The 22,013-nt window shown below is 50.8% G+C and overlaps 1 protein-coding gene across 5 annotated transcripts in view; it reads right to left on the bottom strand.

Annotated features, from left to right (window-relative positions):
• The window catches only part of RPS6KA1 (ribosomal protein S6 kinase A1), a 39,424-nt gene that overhangs the window by 12,087 nt on the left and 5,324 nt on the right, over positions 1-22,013 (bottom strand). The window contains exons 2-4 of one of the 5 annotated variants that reach the window (XM_030505211.1): positions 20,878-20,922; positions 5,340-5,393; positions 698-814 (exon numbers count right to left, since the gene is read on the bottom strand). In XM_030505211.1, the coding sequence (XP_030361071.1) occupies positions 698-814; positions 5,340-5,393; positions 20,878-20,922 (216 nt within the window). Of the gene's footprint in view, positions 1-697; positions 815-3,506; positions 3,642-5,339; positions 5,394-7,756; positions 7,861-20,877; positions 20,923-22,013 lie in introns of those variants that run through there. The other 4 variants (XM_030505215.1, XM_030505213.1, XM_030505214.1 and 1 more) reach the window with 4 other exon arrangements.

Consider the following 22,013-nt stretch of genomic DNA (forward strand, 5'->3'; position numbering starts at 1 on the left):
TGACAGCCAGATCAACTCCTTGTCATTCAGGTCCTGCATCCTCTGTGGATTTTTACCTCCTTCCCTTGTGCCATTCTATATTCAGGCAGCTCCAAAAAGACACCACCTTTCTTTTGCATCAAGCCCCTGCTGCATTTGCCCAGGGAACAGCACAAGCCCCCACTGTCAGTGCTGGTAACTGACTGACATGAAGCTGATTTAATGTGAGAGCAGATGGTCAGTAAGAGACCTGGATTATTTACACATTGACACAGATACAAGTTACAGGCTACTTCCTTCTCCCTTCACAGAAGGGAAACTGGACCATAACCAGGGGCCAAAACCAGTCCTGCACACAGCATGATTTCTGAGAAGAGAGGAACATGCCCGAGTCCTCCAAGTCCTCAATTCAACCAACAGCTTGGCAGTCTTTAGAGAGCTGCAGGAGGTGCTTCTGCCCCGTGTGACACCTGCATCCACAGGCAGGACACTCCTTTCCTCATGATCACCCAAAGAATTACAGGGGAGCTTTGGACATCCAGGCTGGTCTCATGAGAAGGCATCACTACAATTGCCTTTCAGGTTAGAAGCAACCATTTGCCCACCAGTCAGATTCTTATGATCTCGTGGGAATCAGTAAAGTGGTTTCATTGGGGACAGTCCCTTTTGTCATCGAAATCATTTACATGGTGTGACACAAAGGAAGAAGTGAACTCACCTTGCCAAAAGAGCCCTGTCCCAGCACCTTCAGGAGTTCAAACTGCGAAGGATCTGCTTTCTCAGAGCCTTCCTTCACATGGTGTGTGATGTTGATTTCTTTCACAACACCTTCGCCCTGAAAACGAGGGGACAAGCTTACTGGGAATATATTCCTGAACATGGGAAAGCAAACCTTATCGGAGTAAGGAACACGGATCGTAGCTACAGGCTCACAGGAACCACATCTGAGAGAACCATGGAAGTTGGTGCTTGTCACAGGTATCTCCTGGCTTCAACATCTGGAATAACTGAGTCACTGGTAGGCTCATCCCAGGCAGCCTTGCTGCATACCCTGCGCTCTCCCCAAAGGCTCCGCTCCTCACGCCACAGGCGTTGCACTGCTTTGAACTGCATTTCAGAAGGGTGCTTGAAAAGCACCTTCCTTTTTAAGGCACTGGTAGCAAAAACAGGAGTGTTTATGCCACTAAAAAATCCCACAACACAAAAATACGGCACTGTTGTCAAAACACGGCCAGGGCTGGCAAAAATCAGACATGTTGGAGCCCATCTGCTCAGCAATCTGAGCAACTCTGCAACATAAGTCTTAGTGCATCTTCAGCACATACAGATGATGCTTTAACAGACTCAAGCCTTCAAGAAGATTGAGGGGAAGCCAAGGTCTCTGGCACATGTTTTGTTGAAAACACATTCTTTTATTTAAAAAAAATAAAGAAGAAAAAGAGATTTAATCAGCAGGATCTAGAATAAACTCACCAGCGAAGCTGGGCCAGCACACAAGCACAGCCACAGACCCCAGGGTGATGCTGGAACACCTCTTTTCCCCAGCAAACCCTGTCCATATCCTGCTGCATAAAGCCCAACGTTCAGCTCATCAGAAACACTTTGTGCTGCTTTCTGTTTGTAGCCCAGATATAGATATATAGATAAATATATATATATAGAAGAGACTTTTTATACTACTTGTCTTCCAGCTGCACCTTTCCCTCTACTCCTCCGGGTCACACTGAGCCAGTATCTCCTGACTTAGATTTCCTCAGAGCTTCACCAGTTCCAGCCCCTCTCCCCGCTGACCACAGGGAGAGCCCACGGGGCGTGCTGGACTCAACTCCCCACTTCTACAGACACGAATCTTACTCAGGCCAGAAATCCCTTGTGGCTGTATGTCTTGTAAGGGCAAGTCCGGGCTTCTTAGCACTTCAGTCCCACATTATCCAGTGTTATATGTGGTCTGGTCACTATTTGGCCTTGAAGGCCAGCAATTACTTTCCAAAGGACGTTAAACTGTTGCTGTCTGACCCTAGGGCAGATGCGGCCATCAGAGGCTGCCAGAAACTGGAACTTCTGTTTAGTTTTTCCCCTTGCAACGTTGGTGGAAGAAAAGTTATGCTTTGTTTTCTGAAACGATTCAGCTGCTTGGTCTGGAACCCATCTAACCAAAGCAGCTTTTGAAAACAACAGGAACCAAGTTTCAGGCCCTGCCTCTCCTCTGCACCCCAGCCCAGCACCTTCTTGGGGAGGGTGGCCCTGCAAGCACCCGCGGATGTGGTTGCCTACCTGCACTGAGCACCCTTCCCTTCCCGCTCCCACGCTTGGCTCTTCTCTAGATTAAGCAGTGCCTCTGTTTCCATGTTGGTAGCTTTGCTCTCTCAAGGTCCTGCATTATTCAGACACTAAGACTTAGCAGAGAAGCCCTCGCTCTCAGCAATGCAGCACGTACAGCCTGAGCACGGAGAGAGGGCAGGGGGCAGGAGCTCCCCTGTGTTATCCTGCCTTTTGCTGCCCTCAGTGATCACAGACAAGAAAGATCTTATAATCCGTGTAACAACAAGTTCATGTTCTATGTGATCTCCCAGCTTAAACCAGCCACCTCACGCTTCTGGTTTAGTTTGGAGGCTTAGTCCATGGCAGACAGCTGCTGGTGAGGAAAAGCTTCCCAGTTCTAGCTAAGAGTCTGAGCAGGAGTCAGCCAAGAGGCCTCCTCCTGCTAGTCCGTCCTGTTCAGCTCTCCAGGGAACGATCCCTCAGCAGGGAGAGACCCAGGGATGGGACCAGTGGAAGCTGTCGGCTCTTTCCCCCCCCATCTCCATGAAAACACTAGAGAGAAACCAGGTCTCCACAGCATCAGCACTCGTACAACCACGTTTCACCCTGTAGCATCGCACACCTATGCCAAGAGGAACATTTAAGATGAACTCTTCCATCCGCTCCAGCACATCTTGTCCCATCCTCCTGCCACAGGCTCTTCAGGAGCTGCAGAGCGACTGTGGGAATTCTTCCCCTTGGCCAATAGCAAGACCCAGTGTGTTTAACTGCAAGTTTCAGCAGCTCAAGCTGTATCTGAAGGCAGGCAGAGATCTGCACACGCAGCCTGCCAGGCAGCCACATCAGCAAACACACACATATGTACCGATGAGACCACGAGTGGCATCAGCCAAGATGTTGTTGAGAAAAGCTTTGAGATGCCATTTGGCATCTTGCTGACACAAGGGAGGTTTCCTCCCATGGACTGATCCAGTAAGTCACAATTCAACAGTAAGCTGGAGACCAGCTCCTACAGCCTGTTTAGCAGCACACCGGAATAAGTCTCCAGCACAAAAGCACCCGTGTGCCACCAAGCTGCAGCACAAACAGGCTTTACTTGCACTAAGATACATTCCTTCCAATGGCACCATTAAACAAACTATCCCAGAAGACAGAAAAACCAAACTATCCCAAACTGCTCCAAATATCCACCTGCAGCATCAACCCAGCTGGATGAGCAACCAGGGACACCCAGTGAAGCAAAGCAAGCTGGCAGCAGTACTGACCGGGCTGGAGAGCTGGCTGGGGGCAGGCAGCTGCAGGCTGTAGGGCTTGGCTCGGTGCTTCCTCTGCAGCCAGAGCGTGAGGAAGGCGCAGATGCGAGGCAGTTTGGGGTCCCTCTCCATCCTCCCATCCCCATCAGCATGGCCCGGCGCCGCTCACCGCCGCCCCCGGGAGCTCCCGGGGAGGCTGCGGCCGCCCCACGCTCGCGGTGCCGGATGGAGCTGATGCAGGTGGGTAAAGCCCAAGCAGCAGATGCGCAGTGGAGACAAGCGATGGTTCGTGCTCCCACTCCCCAGCAGCAGCACTTGTGGTTGGGGCTTTTGGTTGATTTTGCTTTTGCTTTTAAATAAAAGAGTAATCTCGGAGCTCCTCGTTCGCGTTTGGGTGACAAAGACGCTGACAGAAAATGTATGTGGTTTAGTTAAAGTGACTTCATGTAGTGCTACACGAATCACACGGCAGCCTGTGAGCTCTTGGGGGTATTTCCGTAACAGGGGAACATTCTGAGAAGCCACTTGCTCTTTAAAAAGGAAGAAAAAATTAACTCCTGAGACCTCTCGCAGAAGTCTAACGCCACCTCAGGAAGCTGCAGAGCTCTGCTCTCACACTGTCACAGGATGGTGGATCGAGCCCTCTGGCATCACTAGGATTTGCATCTAGTCCTTCATTTGCTTTATGCTGCACAAGAGTCCTTGCTGTGGATGCTGGAGGTATCTAAGAGCCACCCTGGGAAGTTCCATGCAAGGTATTTTTAAGGGCATTTCTGATGCAGACATCTTCTGCCCGCACTGCTGCTCGGATGTATTAGCAGGACAGAGAGGGGGTATTCAGATCTCTTGATTTGCCTCCTTCCTCCTCCAAGCCTGTCCCTCTTTGACCTTTCCATTGGGCAAGGACAAGCAGATGTTTTCTGCAGCAAGACCCCAGAGGGTGTGGGTAAGAAAGAAACCCCTTGAAATGAATAAAAAGACACCCACACACCTTTGCAATTAGAAATAACCCGATGCCAGCGCTGACTTCTGAGTATCTCCAGAGTGCAGAGTATGAAAAGAGGATCTGCTTTGGACTCAGGAGGCTACTTATGACTGTCTTGCCCTCTCCACCCCCATAACATGCTCTGAGAGCCAATAACGAAAGAAAGAAATTACTTAAAACCAGCAAGGCAGCTGGTCCCAGCTCCACAGAGGGAACCTCAATAGCTGATGAGGTCCAAAGCAAGGGAACTGGGAGTAGGTGCCAGAGAGCAGCATAGAACTGTTCATACTGACACCTCCTTCGTCCTGCCACAGGCCCAGTGAAGCAGAAACCGTGCCCACAACGTACCATCCAGAGGTGAGCATCACCGCTTCCCAGGAGGCTTCACCTTGCTCGGTGAGGCCGTGCAGGAGATGCAGCTCTCTGCACATGGGCCTAGCAAGATCTGATAGCTCTTGTCTCGACCAAGAGAGCGTTGCATGTTGTGTTATCAGCGTGGGGAGAGGAGCCTCAGAAAAGCCATCAAAAAACCCCACTGTACCTCCAGGCAACGCAAAGGCTGGAGCGCCCGCCCCAGCAAGCTGACAAGATCAGAAAGCCACAGGAGACATAAATGACAGCATGGAAAGGAGTTTGCTGTGGGGAGGAAGGAGGAGGAGGAGGATAAAGTCAAGTCCAGGACGTCATCTGAGCAAGTGAGTAATAGCTGCTTTCTGTGTTAGCAGTCCCACCTAGCCGAGATGAGGTCTGCAGAGAGGCTCTACTCATGCCCTCGCATACGTGGGACAACCCGTCATGGGAGAAAGTGCAGATTAAATGCGTGAGTCTCCTCAAGGTGTGCATCTATAGCAGGCTCTTACCTTGTCTGCGGAGTCCACAAGGTCCTTCTCTATCCAAGTGATGTCTGATTTTGCCTGCAGGACAATAAATGAGCATCAGCACAGAGGGGCCATGATACTCCGCTAAGCAAACAAGAGCAGGGGAGCTGTTTACAGTCACTGGTGGCATCGGCCCAGCAGACAGTGCTCCCCGGGATGCAGTTCTGAGCTGTGGTGTTAAAGGCTTTGGTAAACTCTGACAGGCAGTGGAGAAGGACACGGAGGTGGGACTTGATGACACGAGTTCCCCAAGAATCAGCACCTCAGCCAAGGACAGAGAATTAATTTCTGGCAGGATGATTAGGCACAGAATCCCAACTGGTTTGTGTTGAAGGGACCTTAAAGCTCATCCAGCTCCAACCCTGGCACGGGCAGGGACACCTTCCACTAGAGCAGGTTGCTCCAAGCCCCTGTGTCCAACCTGGCCTTGAACACTGCCAGGGATGGGGCAGCCACAGCTTCTCTGGGCACCCTGTGCCAGCGCCTCAGCACCCTCACAGGGAAGAGCTTCTGCCTCAGAGCTCATCTCAACCTCCCCTCTGGCAGGTTAAAGCCATTCCCCCTTGGCCTGTCCCTACAGACCCTTATCAAAAGCCCCTCTCCAGGTTTCTTGTGCCTTTAGGCACAAGGGTCACGCTCAGTGTTCCTAAAGCAACCAGGAGGAACATGTTCAAATACCCAAAGTCACCACATCTCTTGAGGGCAGGGCAGGGCCAGCCCCACTGCTCCAACAGGTCCCTTAACAACATTAGAAATGTCAGTTTATGCTGCCTCTGGGGCCAGATGCAATTCTGTGAACCTTTATAGGGAGACATGCAGAAGTATTTAAGGGGAGCTCAGAAAAGAATTGCTTCTCAGCTAAGATATGGCTCCTTCTTCCCAAAAACCTCAGACTTACAGGAAGTAGTAAGTTTTTGCAAGGCCAGTCCCCAAGCCTGCTGTATGTTAATGAAGGTACATGGATTTGCTATCACATCTAGGTACTTGTTCACTTGGTTTTTAGATAACAAGCTAAGTTTGAATAGAAAAATCACACCCCCCCCCAATCAAATCAGATTTGAAACATTTCCTCTGCAAGGCTCAAGTCTTTGGCTGCAGATGAGATAAAACTCATGTGACTGCACACAGAGGGGATCTAAGAGAGACTCGAGCTCTCACGGTGCTGGCAGGGCTCTTCGGCGCCAGCAACGTCAACTGGTGGGCACAGAGTGACCTGAAAGTAGGACAGGAGCTATGGAGAGGCGAGAGGAGAAGCAGCAAGTCTTGAAGGAAGGGAAAACAGCGAGATCAGAGTTAAGAACTAACTGATTTTCAGCTCCAGAAGGACTGAATCAGATCGGACGGGGCCCTGCAGGCACCTCTTCCCCTTCCTCCCCTCCATCGCTCTGCTCTTGTTGTGGAGGAGCAGCCAAGATCTCTTTGGGTCTGGGCGAAGGTGGCTGCCCCGTGGGAAGCGGATGCCCCCATCTACCGAAACCACAACTAAACCCCTTCCTGAGCACCCAAAAGTGATGGCAAAAACCTCTGTGGTCTCCCTCCACTCCTTGGGGATCACATCCACCCATGGGGAAACCAGCTCCAGCCAGCAGGCACCAACCCCTGCCTTGGATGGGGATGGATCAGGCACTTCTCTGCACGTCCACCGTCCCCAAGACACTGCTCCTGTGAGCTACCAGCCGCCTTCTGGCACCCACAGCCTTGGGGGAGGCTGTTTTACACCGATTCCTGCACCACTGGGAAATGGTATTTGCTGCTCCTGGGCAATAACAGGACACCCCCAGCCACCACCAGCTCTGAGAGCAGCAGGTTGCTCGAGTCAGAGGAGGAGACAACTTCTGAACCTCCCGATGCCGCCTCTGAACTGCACAGATGGCTTAGTCATCCTGGATCAGAGCTGGCGACATACATACGTCTGTTGGGGTTTTTTCCAACACCAAGTTCAAAATACGAGTCCTCTTTCCTACTTTCCCCCTTTTGGAGGAAGGATTTTACAAGCCAGAAGCCAAGAGACAGGTTTGTTTTTGCTCGCGTTTTGTCACTTTGCTGCTTGAGACAGTCACATCGAAATGCAAGGGGAAAAAAAACAACCTGCAAGAGCTAGAAACAGATTATGCTTTTGGCATTTCGCTTCCTATTCATCAACAACTAACCAGAAGCTGTTTTAATTTCTGTTGCTTCAACACATGCTCTGGTCCCAAAACAATCCCAAATTCTGGCAGCACCTAAGAAAGACACTTCTTAGAAAGCAATGTTACCATCAGAAATGCCTTTTCCAGAAAGAGAAGTCACTAATTAAACCTGGATAAGGTCTGGCTCTCTGAGGTCAGGAGATTCACCAACTTCTTGTGTCCTGCAGAAGAGACAGAGCACGTGCTGCAGCAGAGCAGATAGACACTTGCCTCCTGGATCCTTGGCTTGCTGCGAAAGAGGAGCCTCAGCATCTCCAAAGCTTTAGGCTGCTATTCTCCCATACTTTGCAAGCTGGCTTCTGGACTTAGAGCACTGTGCAGCACCCAGAGCAGCATGAGAACCCTGGGTGTAGTAGTTACGTCACTGGGATGTATTTTGGGAGTATTTTGCTGAAAGGAAACTGTGGTTTCGTATGGGGAAATTGCATTGTGTGGTGATGGCTGCACAATACCAGCAGCCAAATGAAAACACTGGATGGCTTTACGGGTGCTTAGCATGGCTCTTTCCATCAGCAAATCCAGCAGGCTTTTCAAGAGGATCAGTATAGTCCCCTGTGTCACAGACAGGAAAACAGGCATAGAAAGAACAATTTCAGTCACTACACGAGGCAGCAACAACTGAGAGTCTCTGTAGCTTTTCTTCCCCAAAGTTACGCTGCCCCTGCTCTGAGCAGCACGAATGCTGAGTCCAGCACAAATGCTCTCCCTGTAGGATCAGCCAAATTGCAGGTCCCCAGGGGAAAGGCCAGAAGGAGGCAGTTTCTGCATCCTCCCCTGGTTTGTTCCTGCCCCATGTCTGAGTTGACACTTGGTCATCTGCTGTACCAGGTCTTCAGGATGGTGCTGCAAGGCGCCACGTGAGGTTTGCACACTGACGTCTTATGGGAGGGTTGCACAATCCTGCCTGCTTGCTCTGGGGTCCTGCACTGCACCACTGCTCTGCACCCTGCTCTTACACATCAAGGGATGACTTACTAGGGCTGGAGCGGGAAGGAGATGGGAAGTGGCTGAGTCAGGCAGTGGAGAAGGAAGGAAGGTTTCAGCCCTATGGTTCTGAACCAGTTCTCTCCCAGTTTCTGTTTGCAAGGAAAAGAGTGAGCCATGTGCTTACTCCCAGTTCCCGTCAAGAGGCCATCTGCATTTCATCTATGCAAAACAGATGCCCTACATGGTTTCAGAAGTTACCCAGTGTTTCACTAGTCTCCCTGCAAGCTCCGTTGCTGTTTTACAGAATCCCTTCAGCTCTCCCTACTCTGCACCTTAAAAAAGTCACAGCCCCTTTGCTAAACCTAGAGACCATAAACCAGTCTGGGTCACAAGCAGAAGCCATCAGCTCTTTGCTTCAGATACAGTTAACAGCCACGGAGGGAATGGATGCTGCAGAAGTGCAAACCTTCACTGCCTCCCTGCCTCTGCTCCCAAGAGAAGGGACCAGAACCAAACAAGCAGATAACAATCCCAGTATTAGACGATAAATCTAAAGCAAGAAGCATAAACCACAGGAAGCTGCGGTGCACGCAGCTGCACACCAGCAAGCAAGTTGTGGGTCTAAGGGCCAGCAACACGTGGGCTAAGAGCCTTCCTTCGTCACTCTTGCAGTGACCTTACACACCTCGCCTGAGCTTGGTGCCTTTAGGGCAGAATTAAGTCATTTCTAGGTCTTAGTCTGTATTTTTGAGAAGCAAAAAGTTGGTGACAGAAGTGGTTTTGCCAATTCTGTTCTCATAGCCATGGGTCCTGGGAGTAGTGAGACGATGGGCTGCACTGTGCCAGATGCTGGCATTGAAGTGCCAAGTCTCAGCTGTAAACTCTGCATGACCTGCTGTCACTGGCACATGGAAAAACAATCCCAAATCCAGCGGTGCCAGATCCAAAAGGTTTCAAGACGCTGTAATCCAATTCTGTGTCAGCAGACAAGACTGCAGGACTACGCTCCAGCAAGTCCAAACACTGGCTCCATAAATCAAGACACTTCCCAGCCTTATAGATTTAAATCAGAGCAACCAGGCTTTTGCCTCCTGCCAGGATGCAGTTACACCCCACGGAGCACTGGGAACAGCATTGGGGAGGGAAGGATCAGGGTTTCGTAACCAGGAAGGTGATGGTGTGAAGAGCTGCAGCCTGAAGGGAGGCAGCTGCTGTCACATCAATGCGCCCCCAAAGCAGGAGCGGTGCCCCCGTGCTGGACCAAAGGGATGTCTCAGCAGAGGTTTGAGCTGCTGAGGAAGCACAGGGTGAACAAGACCTTGCAGACCCTCCAGCACAGGCTGCTCCTGGTGCCAGGCTCACGGAGCTTCACACTCCTGAACTCTGCATCGAGTTATTTTATGCAGCCTACTCCAGAGCAACAACCTCCCTGCAGGGCAGCAACTCCTGCTCTGGAGGGAGCTGGAAATACACAGGAAACAAGAGATGATGCTGCTTTGCAGAGGAAACGAGTGTGATGTTTGCTGTTGTCAAGAGCAGAGGCAAAGGCTCTGTCTGGAACTTCTTTTTTAGAGTGGTACTTCCCAAAAAGGGGAACAAACAAAGCAAAGAAACCTCCCCAGCCACTGCCTGCCTCCTGCAGAGGCCTTATTTGGGTAATGCTGATGGTTGGTCCCATTTGCAACCAAAGAACTGGCCAGAACTTTTCCCTGCACTTTGGTGGATCACCTTCAGTGCTCCTGGGAGCCCCCAGACTTGGCTCCAGCCTGAGAAATCCCATGGGACACTTGTCCCTGAGCAGCACCACTCATCCCTGAGCAGAGACACTGCACAGCCTGGCAAAGCAAAGGGCTTCAGCTTGTGGTACCTGCATCTAAACAGACCCCACCAGCCAGCACCGAGGACAGGCTGGACCTGTTTAGGGAGTCAGGATGGAGAGAAGGGAGCTGGGGTTGAGGCAGAGCCATTTTGACACGAGAGGAAGTGGTACCCACAGCAACGAGATGGTCACATCAGCAGCTGCAGATTTGAACTTGCTTTGTTCCAGGAAGGTGAAGCAGCGATGCCACCTACCCCCCAGGAGCTCAGAAATGTCACTTTGGACCTGTGCTACGTGCACATCCTGCACCACGTCAGCCCAACACCACTCCTGGGGCTCTGCTGGGAGGGGAGAGCAAGAGCTGGGTCAGAATAAGCAGTGCTGCTCCTCTGTGTTCAGGAAAGAAGCTGTTTCCTGGCCTGCCGCTCGCTACAGCTTAGAAGAGAAGTTGAACACAGAAGTCCAGCCAAGCAAAGCATTTTGTGACATTGCACCAATTTCATTCAATTGCTGAAGTTAAAAAACTCAAACACCTGGGAGAATTCAAGTTTCATCCATCTAATTCAGTGGACATCACAGTATCAAGGTTGTATTCAAAGATGAAACACCAAAGCCATCTCTCATGCTTACACACAGCACACACAATTAAAGAAAACAGTAATAATTTGAAACCTTAAGCAGATTTAAAAACCTCTTTGCCCAAGAGAAGACTCTGTCCTGTTCTCCTGCACGTGTTCCAACAGGTTCCAGCTCAGCCCATGTTCCCTGGGCCATACAGCTCCTGTTGCCCCACTGCTGCCCTCCCTTCCAGGTACAAAACCTTGCGGGCTCTGGTTTTCCAACTCCAGCATCATCCCAAACATCACTGATTCAGCATTACTGCAGGGCTGCCTGCTCAAAGTGAAGGGCTGACCACCCTTTTATTGCATTCTATCAGACAGGGTTACTTTTACATAGTACCTGCATGCCTGCGCCTGCAAAAGGTCGAGGAGAAAACACGAGACCTCTCACTTGAGCTCTTCAGCCACTTCCAACCACACTCAGAGCAGGAAAAGCTGAAGAAGAATTCAGTCCTTGGGGGGGTGTTATAAAATCAGGTGGCAGATAGAGGGAAGAGGTGAGCCTGTGCCCCTACGAGACATCAGAGAATCAGCAACAGCTTTTGCAGAAGGGAAAAACAGGACGGCACAAACGTGTGGGGTCACAGACAAAGCTTAAAAGAAGAAGGAGATTCTTAGAGCAATCCAAGAGGATGTGCAGGGAAGGAGGCGGCTTCATTAGTCCTTTAAACTAAACTGAGCTGAATAAGGGCATTTGCTGTTTGACAGACCAAAGCCTGGGGAGGCAGCCAGGGCCCTCCGCAGGGTGGCTTTGAAGATGGAAGTCTTGGATAAAGTCACTTCTACAAACACAGCGAAGGAGCACCGGAGACTCCAGCAACTGGAACTTCCCAATAAGTGGATAAGGATGGGGGCGGATTCCTGGCAGGAGCTTTGCTGCTTGTGGTTTGCAGGAAGGGATTACTGAGAGGGAGCAGTGCTGCGGTAGGAGGAGGCACGTTTCACCCTGCACCATCTCCGAGGACTGTTTGATTGGTCTCCTGAAAAACAAAACAAACCCAAACCGAGGGAGGGGGCAGAAACCCAGGTCACAGAGTCAGAGCTCTGCACAGTGAGGGCGTTGGGAACGCTGGTGTCTAGAAATCCTGCTCATCTCTACCTTCATGCACATACGGGGCAAGGCAGCTGGGAGAAGGGAATGACCAGCTCCATCCTGGCACGGAAAACACCAGGAACCTTCCTCTATATGGCTTAAAACAAAAGCCTTAGGCTCAGAGCATCCCAGAGGCACCCTGCCATCTTCCTCGGGGCGATTCCTCACAGAGGCAGCCAAATGCTCAGTGTCCAATTAATCTGGTGACCCTTGGGAAGGACTTTGCTGCCACTCCGAGCAGTGACCTTGGCTCTCCGCAATGGGGGTTACAAGCAAATCCCTAAAAAGGGAAAACTCAGCCCAGGGTGGTGCAGCTTTACCCTGTTTGGTGTTCAGATGGAGCAGTTCCACCCTTTTATGCTTTTTCTGGGCTCCTTTTCTTACCAGCAAGTTCACTTCTCTTGTATGTCAGAGGGGGACACACATCATCTCCCACAGAGGTGGACACAGGGAGGACACACTGCAAAATCTGGGAGGCTGCAAATCCTGGAATTCCAGTAACAGAGCACAGGACTTCCCGGCAGTGTGTGGTGGGACACCACGGACGGTGCGTGCAGCCATGGGATGGGCTGTGTCACCCCAAAGGGGATGAGAGCCCAGGGCACCCTGCCAGGCTGCCTGCCCAGCCACCGCTCCCCCCGAGCACACTCCAGCAGGTGGCACTCGGAGCATCTTTAATACCCAAAACGTTGTTTCTGTTCTAAAACTGGGGGGTAAGAGCCAAAAGGACCCGTTTCATAAATAGCCCCTATTTCATAAATGCCTCTGGGGGAAGATTCAGCAGCTCTAAACCAGGGGGGATCGAGGGATGAAGGGATGAAATGTTTCCTAAAGCAAAGCATGAGGCTGAAGAAGGCAGAGGTGGGCTCACACAGCACAGTTCCCCTGGCAAGGCAAGTCCTTCTGCTTCACAACACCCTTTTTGAGCTGCTCAGTAACCCACTCATTTCACCAGGAGCACCCAAATACCTGCTTTGTGCCAGAGGGCTCAGGTCCCTTTTGGGATGGAGAGAGCTGAGCGGCTCAGGCACAGGCACCCCCTGGTCTCTTCCCTGCTCCTGGCTCTCTCCAGGAGCAATCTGGCACCAGATCCTGAAAGTTTCTTTTAAACAAACCCATTAAATTAAATCTCTCCACCCTTTCCAGGCACTACAGGCCACGGCTGGCCAGGATCAGCTGACAATGAGCAGTCTGGCCTCAAAATACAAGCTCAGGCAAAAGATGCTCCCAAACCCCTCTGAGACTTTCCAATAGCTCTCAGGCGCCGCTGCAGCCTGCTGTGGAGGACTTTGCACCCAGGGAAATGAGATGCCAGAGAGGAAAACTCCTTTAACTGCCAGGAGATAAGGAACTACTGACTTATGCAGCTTTTACAGGATAAATTCTCTATTTAGAAAGTGCAAAGGATAGTGCCCCCCCTTCCCACAGCCCCACACGTATTCCCCAGCAAGGAGGAAAGGTTCACGCTCAGCAAATGCCGATCAACTGATGCTTTGATGGTGGTAAAACCAGAAGACCCCAACCCAGGCTCTTCTAAGTGAAGAATAACCTTAGGACCAAGCATTAAAGCACTGTCCTTCCTCTGTGCACGATGCAGTTTTGCTACTTCCAGTATAGAAGATAAACACTCTAACTGAATCATAAAATACAACGCTGGTTTCACAACAAGAACTTGTTTGTGGCCCCTGGAGTTATCGTGGGATGTGGAAACTATATTGCAGGAACGCAGGAATTCCATACTCCTCCCACAGCACACATGCTGCTGGTGGTTTTCTCGTTGCGAGACACATGAAAAGTGGTCTCAGGACTTTGGGAAAGCCTTTACTTGGTACCTACCAGGCTTTGGTATGTGCATGCTGGGAGAACCCAGCTCTCCCAATCCTTTGGGAAGGCCACAAGTCCGAGATATAGGGAACGAAAAGTGATCATCACATTTTTATGGTGGCTCTGAACTATAGCAGTGTTAAGAGGGAAAAACCTCGCCTTCAAGCACATCCCGACCCATGTGTTACCAGCACCCCAGTGACAGCGTACAGGATGAGTGCCTTCATTAATGCTTGGAAAAAGCCCCTCTGCAGCTCAGCTCTGCCATTGGCACATCCCCTGTGTGCCAGGGATGGGACTGGGAGGATCACTATCCATCCCCTTCCCAAACATCACAGTACGGGAACCACAATCACCGTGAGCACTGGGAATGCCACGTTTTGGCCTGTCCCCCTAAGATACAATAAATGCTATTTTAAGGAGCTTTTTACCCCCTGCTCTGTTCAGTGGAGACCCCGGCGCTGCTGCACAAAAGAAGTGACCCTGAAGGCCATCACCTCCCCCCTCTATAAGCAGACACAGCATATTCCTGCTCTATACCCACACCAGCCCAAGCCATCCAGCTAAATACACCTCTCTGGTGGCGAGGAAATCAATACACCACAGCTCAGAGTGCTTTCAGGAGCACAGGAAGATTGCGTTCACAGTCCGCTCGGTATTCCCAGAGCCACACCAGCAGCAACGCTGAGGCTGAGGTTTCAAGTACAAATGAGGGATAAATTCCCTCGTTTTCCATAACCAAAGGGATGACGTTTCCCAGCTGCACTCTCCAGGACTGGCAAGGGAAGGACCTGGATTTCACGCTGCACTTGGGAAACCCTTTCTGCCTCAGAGCATGTTTCAATGAGATGAGCTCCTGGGAGGCAATGCCTGTGCCTCCCCGCTGTGGAGGCAGCCCCAGGCACAGAGCCAGTGGCTCTTCCTAAGCGCAAAGAAGTGCTCCGGGCAAGGCAGGAGGGCTTAGAGGATAGCTGGGACTATCCTCCTGGGACAGACCCCAGCCCAGTGGCAGCCCCTGGCAGGCAGCACAGTGCAACCAGGGAGGGGGGAAAGTTATTGCAGCCTCACCTGAAGCTCTGGAAGGAATTTACTGGAAGGCTCCTATTAAAACCAGGCTTCAGCTTCCAACTAAAGCTGAGACTTGTAAAGCTTGTAAAGCCTCCAGACAGACTGCCTGTGTGTGCAGGGAGAGTCCCAGAGCAGCATCTCAGCCAGGCACAGAGCCAGTGACCCCCCAGTGAACCCAGCCATAGGGACGCACAGTCCAGAGACTGAAGCCCGCTCTGACCCCTTCAAAAACCAAATGTGAGCAAGTTCTTAAGTTTGAGCTCTCTGGGGTCCTCTTTGGCGCCAGCTCTCTGCTCCTATCCCTTGCACAGAGGGAGCTGCCTTCACCCCATCCCCAGCAGTCCATCTCCATCCACCTTTCAGGCAGAGAGAAGCCTTGCTTCCTCCTGGGTCCACAAGGAACTTGGCTCCAGCAATCCCATGCCCTCTGCATCCCCAGCACAGGAAGCCTGGCCAAGGCTGGCAGGAGGGTCCCTCGCCTTCCTGCAGGCTCAGGAGCTCCTTTAACTCTGATGGGGAGATGGATGACACAGGTTTCCCCCAGTACAGCACACAGCAAAAGGTTTATTTTTCTTTTCTTCAATAGCAGAGGCTTTCTGGAGACAGAGCTCAAGGCAGTTTCTATGAACCCACGAGGGGGATGGAAATGGAAGAGGAGAATCCGGAGCGTTTTCGATGGGTCGGCGCTCCATGCGTGAGGGCTGTTGGAGCACTAGCTCTGCAGACTGCTGCATTCCTCGTGTCTAGTCCTGTAAACTGACCCCTCTTCAATTATTCATTACAGTCTGCAGCTCATCAGAGCCTCTGCTCCTCAAACAGGCATTTATTTGTTATTGTTTGAAGAGCTCAGCAGCTTGCTGTTAACCAGAGCCCGGCCTTGCCAAGGACGAGGAGCACACGCTCTGGCAGGAAGGAGCCAGGCAGCTGTCAGGCTTTACTTCAAAAACAAACCCACTTCATTACTTCAACTGACACAACGGAGCAGCCAGTTCAAACTAAGAGCTTTACTGCTGCCAGGCTGAAAAAGCTGAACGTTAAGAGGGGCAATAGCTGCAGCTCAGCCCCTGCGGCGCGCAGGGGAAGGCAGATTTCCAGGCAGCACCATGCCGTGCTTGAGATGTTCTACTCCCATCAGGTTATCCCAGGTCCTGCACAGATACCTGTGCTCTGGCCAGAGTGCTCTTGGCTGGAAGCAACAGAAGAGGGGCAATGGGCACAGAGGGATTTGTTGAGGTACCTGTTTCTTCCCATATTCAACAGCTTTCCAGTTCTTGGAGAAAACAGCAGCAGCTGCGCAAACACGGTTCAAAGCAGAGAATGTCACTTGTTTGGTTTAAACCCCTTCATGTTAAGAGGCTGTGATTAGAGTGATGTCCAACACTGGTGAGGATCACACCACTGGATGTGTTTTCTGTCGTGCACTCAACCTGCAGCCAGGTTCACGTGTTTAGTGATGCAGCTCCAGGGAAGACAGGACAACTGTCAGTGGATGTTCTGCCAGTCGGTGCAGCCTGCAGCAAGACACACAGCGCAAGGTCTGTGTGAAGGAGAGAGATGTACTGTTGGAAAGCAGAGCTATGAGCAAGCACCAACGCACTATGCCACGATGGAGCAGCACAAAGCCTTCCTCTCTTACATCCTGAAGAATTCCCAGTTCATGAGTAGAGGTCTGAGCAGGATTCCTCACCAGCGGTGAAGTCCAGCCTGCAGGAAAGCTGCTCCAGATACATCCAGTTTGCAGGTGGGAGTGAAGAGCTGGGCTCTTCACAGGAGGAGTGCAGCAAAGCCAAGAATCAGCCTTATTTCTAGCAGCAGCCGACTGCTGTTGAACCACAGAGAGGACTGGCACAGAGCTATCACAGGTAGATGGCTACAACCCTGTCTCCTCCAACTCATCCCAAAGAATTACCATCCAGAGCTGTGACTGTAAGCGTACTTTGTCATCACTAGAGCATTACAGCAGGGTGTCTCACCCAGAACAACACACGCTGATATTAACAGTGTTTCTCTAGCCAGAAATATCCATGTCCAGGGTTCCTGCCTACAGCTTCCCTTGCTGAAGATACTGCAGGGGAGGACCTTTCTGCAAGCTTTACATGATCAGGGCACAAGGATAAATCAGCAGGAACTACACAGATCTGGGAAAGAGCCATATCTTCCCCTTTACTGCATTCCCACTACAGTTTCCTGCCTTGAGCAGGTGGAGCACCTCACACCTTGTACGTGCAGCAGAGCAAAGCCTTGCTCCAGTCTCAAAGGTCTCTTTTATGGCGCAAGGCAGAGCTGGAAGTGGTTATTTATTCACCTCCCCAGTTTTCATTGCACACTATTATCACCCAAGAACAAACTGATCAGCACTCCCAGCCTCAGCTACCTCCAGAGAGAGAGTGGGCACACGGAGCACTGCAAATCCCCTCCTCTGCTCTTCATTATGAAGTGATTTCACTAATTGGGTGTTGTACTTCTATGCATAATTCCTCACACTTGGCACCTTCAGGGAGCACCAGCTCACTTCTCAGCCAAGCTGGCTGCAGAGCAAGCTGTAAAACCCCTATTATGAGAGGTTTCATTCTTTCCACTGAATTCAAGCCCTCTGTCGCTGAACAATGACCAATATTCAGCCTACCTGACAATTAAAACCTAAAGAACATAGAGGAGAACAAGGTTCAGCACCTAGGGACCAATGCACAGCGCTGCTGATTAGCCCCTGGGGGAGAGCAGCTTTGGAGAGCACAGCAAGAGACCTCCTGTTTTGTTCCTGACCTGCACAGAGATGCAGCTGAGGTTAAGCCAAGGCTATCACAGGAGATGCTCCTCTTGGCATCAGCCCAGGCTGTGTCAAAGGCAACAGAACAAGAGGAAAGCAGACCCTGAGCTCTCTGCAATGCAGAGGATGCCAGGGCAGCAGTCCTGCTCCTCTACCACCAATACCAACGTGAAAGAGCAGCTCTTCTGTTCAGCAGCCCACAGATGTTGCACTGAAACCTTGCACCACCTCTGCTGCTGCTATCCTAAAGCCAACATCAAATTTAAACGGGGTCAAACACCATCAGCAAAGAGATGAACACCACAACAAGCCATCCTTGTACCAATCTTTGCCAAAGGTCCTCAATGCAGCGCTGGAATAGCAATCTGGTTTTAGGGATGTGGGCAGGATTGCCTGACAGATTGAAAGCTTTTACAGTAGGGGCACACTGGGAACATCCAGATAAGCAAGGATTCAGGCATGAGCAATCTAGGGTTGTGCTCGCTGACAGGAGAGGGTTTAGTTTGGAATTCCTTATGGCCACAGAGCTGGAATGCTGTTGGGATGGCCCTGACTACAGACCCAGTCCTGTGACCATGCAACCTGTAGGATCTTGCAGGCATTTCCAAGATACTCAGATAAACATGCTGAGGTACGATGCTTGCAGGGACTTGTGTTCCACAATTGCTCTTGAAAGGTGGGAATCCACAAGAAGTTGTGAAATGCACCAGCTGTCCTCGGCAGGAAGCTGAGTTGGAGCTACAGAAGCAGCTAGAAAGTACCAGATCACAGCCAGCCTGGCCCAAAACATCCCCTCCTACCTCTGCAGTGCCCATTTCATGCCCAAAGACCCTAACGTGCAATGACAGTAGGCGAGATGATGATGGAGGCATTAGACTGCAGCAGTCGCACACCACCAGCTGTGAAGTTCCCAACTCTTTTGAGGAACTCCTGGATTTCCTCCTTTGCAAAGTGTCTTTGGTTATTGCCCAGGCAAATAATGACTGTACTTGTGGCAGCATCCTCCTCACAGGGACAGGGACAGCACTTGTGTGTGGGTGTCGAGTAATCGCCACTGTCACTGCTTCAGGCTATTTTTAGAAGAGATCACAGAATTAGCTGCAAAAGGATAGCGAGTACAAACCTAGAATAAAGGTGCCTCTTCCCCTTCCAGCTCTTCACACACAGCTAGAGGAGAAGGTAGGGGAGAGATCCTGAGCAACCTTCAACTTGAGAATAGCCAAGCTCGGCTGTTTACTGCCCTATATTTGTCCTTCCTTAGTCCTTGTAGGCAGAGCCAGTGCCAGAAGCTGCTGCTGACGTCTACCCGCAAAGTGAACAGAAAAAGACACAGATCTTCAGTGTGCTGTTTGCTTCCCCCATCTGCAGCATCACAGCTGGTTCAGAGCACCAGAGTTTGCCCTCAAGTTGAAGGTATGTGTTTATAGGAAGGATTTCATTTGTCTGTGCTGGTAGCAAACGTACCTTGTACAAACTTGGAAACACGACTGAGGTTATTTCAGGAGCGTGTAGAGGGCTTCGTGTGTTCAGACGTTACCGAAAATGGGATTGTCAGACACTGCTCGCAGGCATTTTGGCCACGGTGCCTTGGAAAAGTGCAGAGCTGGACACCTGCATGCTGGGGGATGCTGGACAGCTTGCTGCTGCTCCGCTCCAGCTCCCCAGCTGCACTGGGGACTTCACATCCATGCCCCACAAAGGGACAGACACGGAGCAGCAAAAAGAAGCCCAAGTGCTTTTTGGCCTCTATCACATGATCTTTCCATGGGGCTGCATCTCCAGATGGAATCAGCCAGGGTTTTCCCAGGGATGTCTTTCAAAGAAAAAAAACCTGCAAGTATTTTTCAAGCAACATCCTTCAGTGGCTTTTATGAGAGGGCAGTTTAGCCAAGTGTTTGAAGATGAAAGAGCCACAGTCTCAAGTCTTAGAAACCCAGCTGGAATGCAACCAGAAGAGACAGATACACTTTTTTTTCCCATGCCAGAGCTGCAGGCACAGTGAAGAACCATAAAACCACTAATCTCATGGGAGGGAAGTGCACGGTGTCATTGACCTGAGTTCACGTAACCCACGTCACATTTCTTTGCAAGTCACTGCAGAAGCGCTAGTCCAGCAACTGGGACATGAATGCAGGCCAGGCAGGTGAGGTGCAATTGCACTGCTGGAAGTTCCAACCTAAGTTTCTGGAAAAAAACTGTCTCAAAAGTAGACAATTGCGTTTTAGGTTTGAATTTTACTAAAAATATAACTGGAAAACTAACACAATAAGCCCCATGGCCTTTAGCATAGATGGTGATTCAGAGAGAGAAACTGCTACAGGGCACTCACTGATGGGAAGGCACAATCCGTGCTTGGTCTCCTGAGCCGAACTAAGCACATTGTGTCATTCTTGATGGTTAGAGCACGTACATATCAGACAAGGAGATCCTGAAAGGCTTCTGATTTCAAGGTACTGCAGTGGCTCTTCTGCCCTGCACAGTATCTCGCAGGACAGAGAGGTATGGGCACGATTAGGAAATACCCACACCAGTAACATTGTGCCTCTGCCTCATACCTGGAGAGGGCTCCCATCAGAGAAATTAAGCCCTTCAACATCATGCTGTTCATGTGTGGAGCAGGAAGAGCTTTAGGTGTCTGAAGAAGGTCCAGCGGATTAAGACCCTTGCCCAAAACATGGAAGACAGCAGCTCAGTTCCCTCTACTATTCCCAGCTGATGCTAACGATGGGATGCAGAGGACAACCTGACAGAAGCAGAGCTTCTCCCAGCCCCACCAAAGCAAGAGAATAAACAGATACAAGGCGCTCAGCAAGGGCAGCTGTGCCAAAACCATCAAATACTCTTGTATTTCTCATCCATCTGGCAAGATCACAACACAGAGAAAGGTGTAAACACCACACTGAAACACCCCAGGGATTCTCACTTCTAGCCCTCTGCTACAGCCTCCAGCCTGTCTCCTGTGTGCTGGGCTGAGGTAGCCCTTTGGGAAACTTTCCAGGTATTTGGATGACCAAAGGGAGAGAAAGGAAGAGGGTTTATCTTTTCTCTTCCCCTACTCCAGTCCCTTACTCTCCCACATGCACTCATTCAGATTACAAAGCAGCAGTTTACAGGATTTAAAAATAGCTGTCCCAACCCATTCCCCAAGTCAGCTCACACCCCCCACGCAGCTCAGAGGGATGACTTGAAAACATAACCCCAGAGCATTTTTACCTTGGATGGAATATTCCCACTTTCTTCTGGAGCAGCCTGCCCATTCTGCAAAAGAAGAGAACGTGCTATTAGCACACGCCGGGCATGGGACTGCTCCTTACACCCCCCTTACAGAGGCTGCTGGCCTTGAGAGCCCTTCAGGCAGGACAAGGAGTGGGAGGATGCCACTTTCAGACATGGGACAACTTGAACACTCCCCATACACGTAGGAGACACTGTCTGCCAAGAGAAAACCCTGCACTTATTATGCCCTAATTTCCCCCAAATGAAATTAGGGCTGCTTACATACCAACCATTACTTGTGGGGTGACCAGCACTCCTCAGATATGGATCCCTGGGGAGTGGGTGCAGGAATCCCACCCTAAGCAGCACGTGCTGCAGAAACTGCCCTACAGACATAGCCCATCCATTGTACCATCCCATCCCTCCTGCATCCACGCTGGGGATACCCCCTCTGCTGTTTCTCTGGAATTACTGGAAGAATATGATGGTGAGCTGAAGTGAAGATGGAAAAGCAGTGCTAGAGTGCAGTTAACAGCCACTGGGCCATGACGTTGGCGATAGCATGAACATTTATCAGTTCTTTAGTACCTTTAGTACCCTGTCAGCAGGAAACCTGCACCTCCTGTTTAGCTCCAGGCCACCTCTGGCCTGTAAATCCAGCTCCTGCTGCTGGAGCTCTGCACAAAGCCACTGCAGGTGACCTGAACCGCTCAGAGTAGCATCAGCCGGTCACACCGAGCACTGAACTGAAGACACGAAGACATATCAGGTTCAGCACAGCACCGTGCCTGGAGGAACCAGCAGGAGCAGAAGTGGGTGGGATCTAATGAGACACATACTCAGAGCAGAGTAAGCACGTACAAAAGATTTTCTGCAGAGTCTGGAGAAAAACAAGGGCAAGAAGATTTTGCTTTGACATCTATTTGTGCTACAGTGTCAGGCTCCAAAAATCATGGAATTCCTCTCTTTCTTTGAGAAAACAAGGCAAATTTATTCACTCCTCTTCAGATGTTATAGTCCAAGAGAAGAGCTGCAATGCAATTGTATTTCAGCCTCAAACTCTTAGTGAAATGACTGGGTTTGAGAGCTTTTGAGGAGTCTAACAGAAACCAAGCCAGCTCCTTCCCTGGAGA

Source organism: Strigops habroptila, chromosome 12, assembly GCF_004027225.2.
Source record: "Strigops habroptila isolate Jane chromosome 12, bStrHab1.2.pri, whole genome shotgun sequence".
NCBI lineage: Eukaryota > Metazoa > Chordata > Aves > Psittaciformes > Psittacidae > Strigops > Strigops habroptila.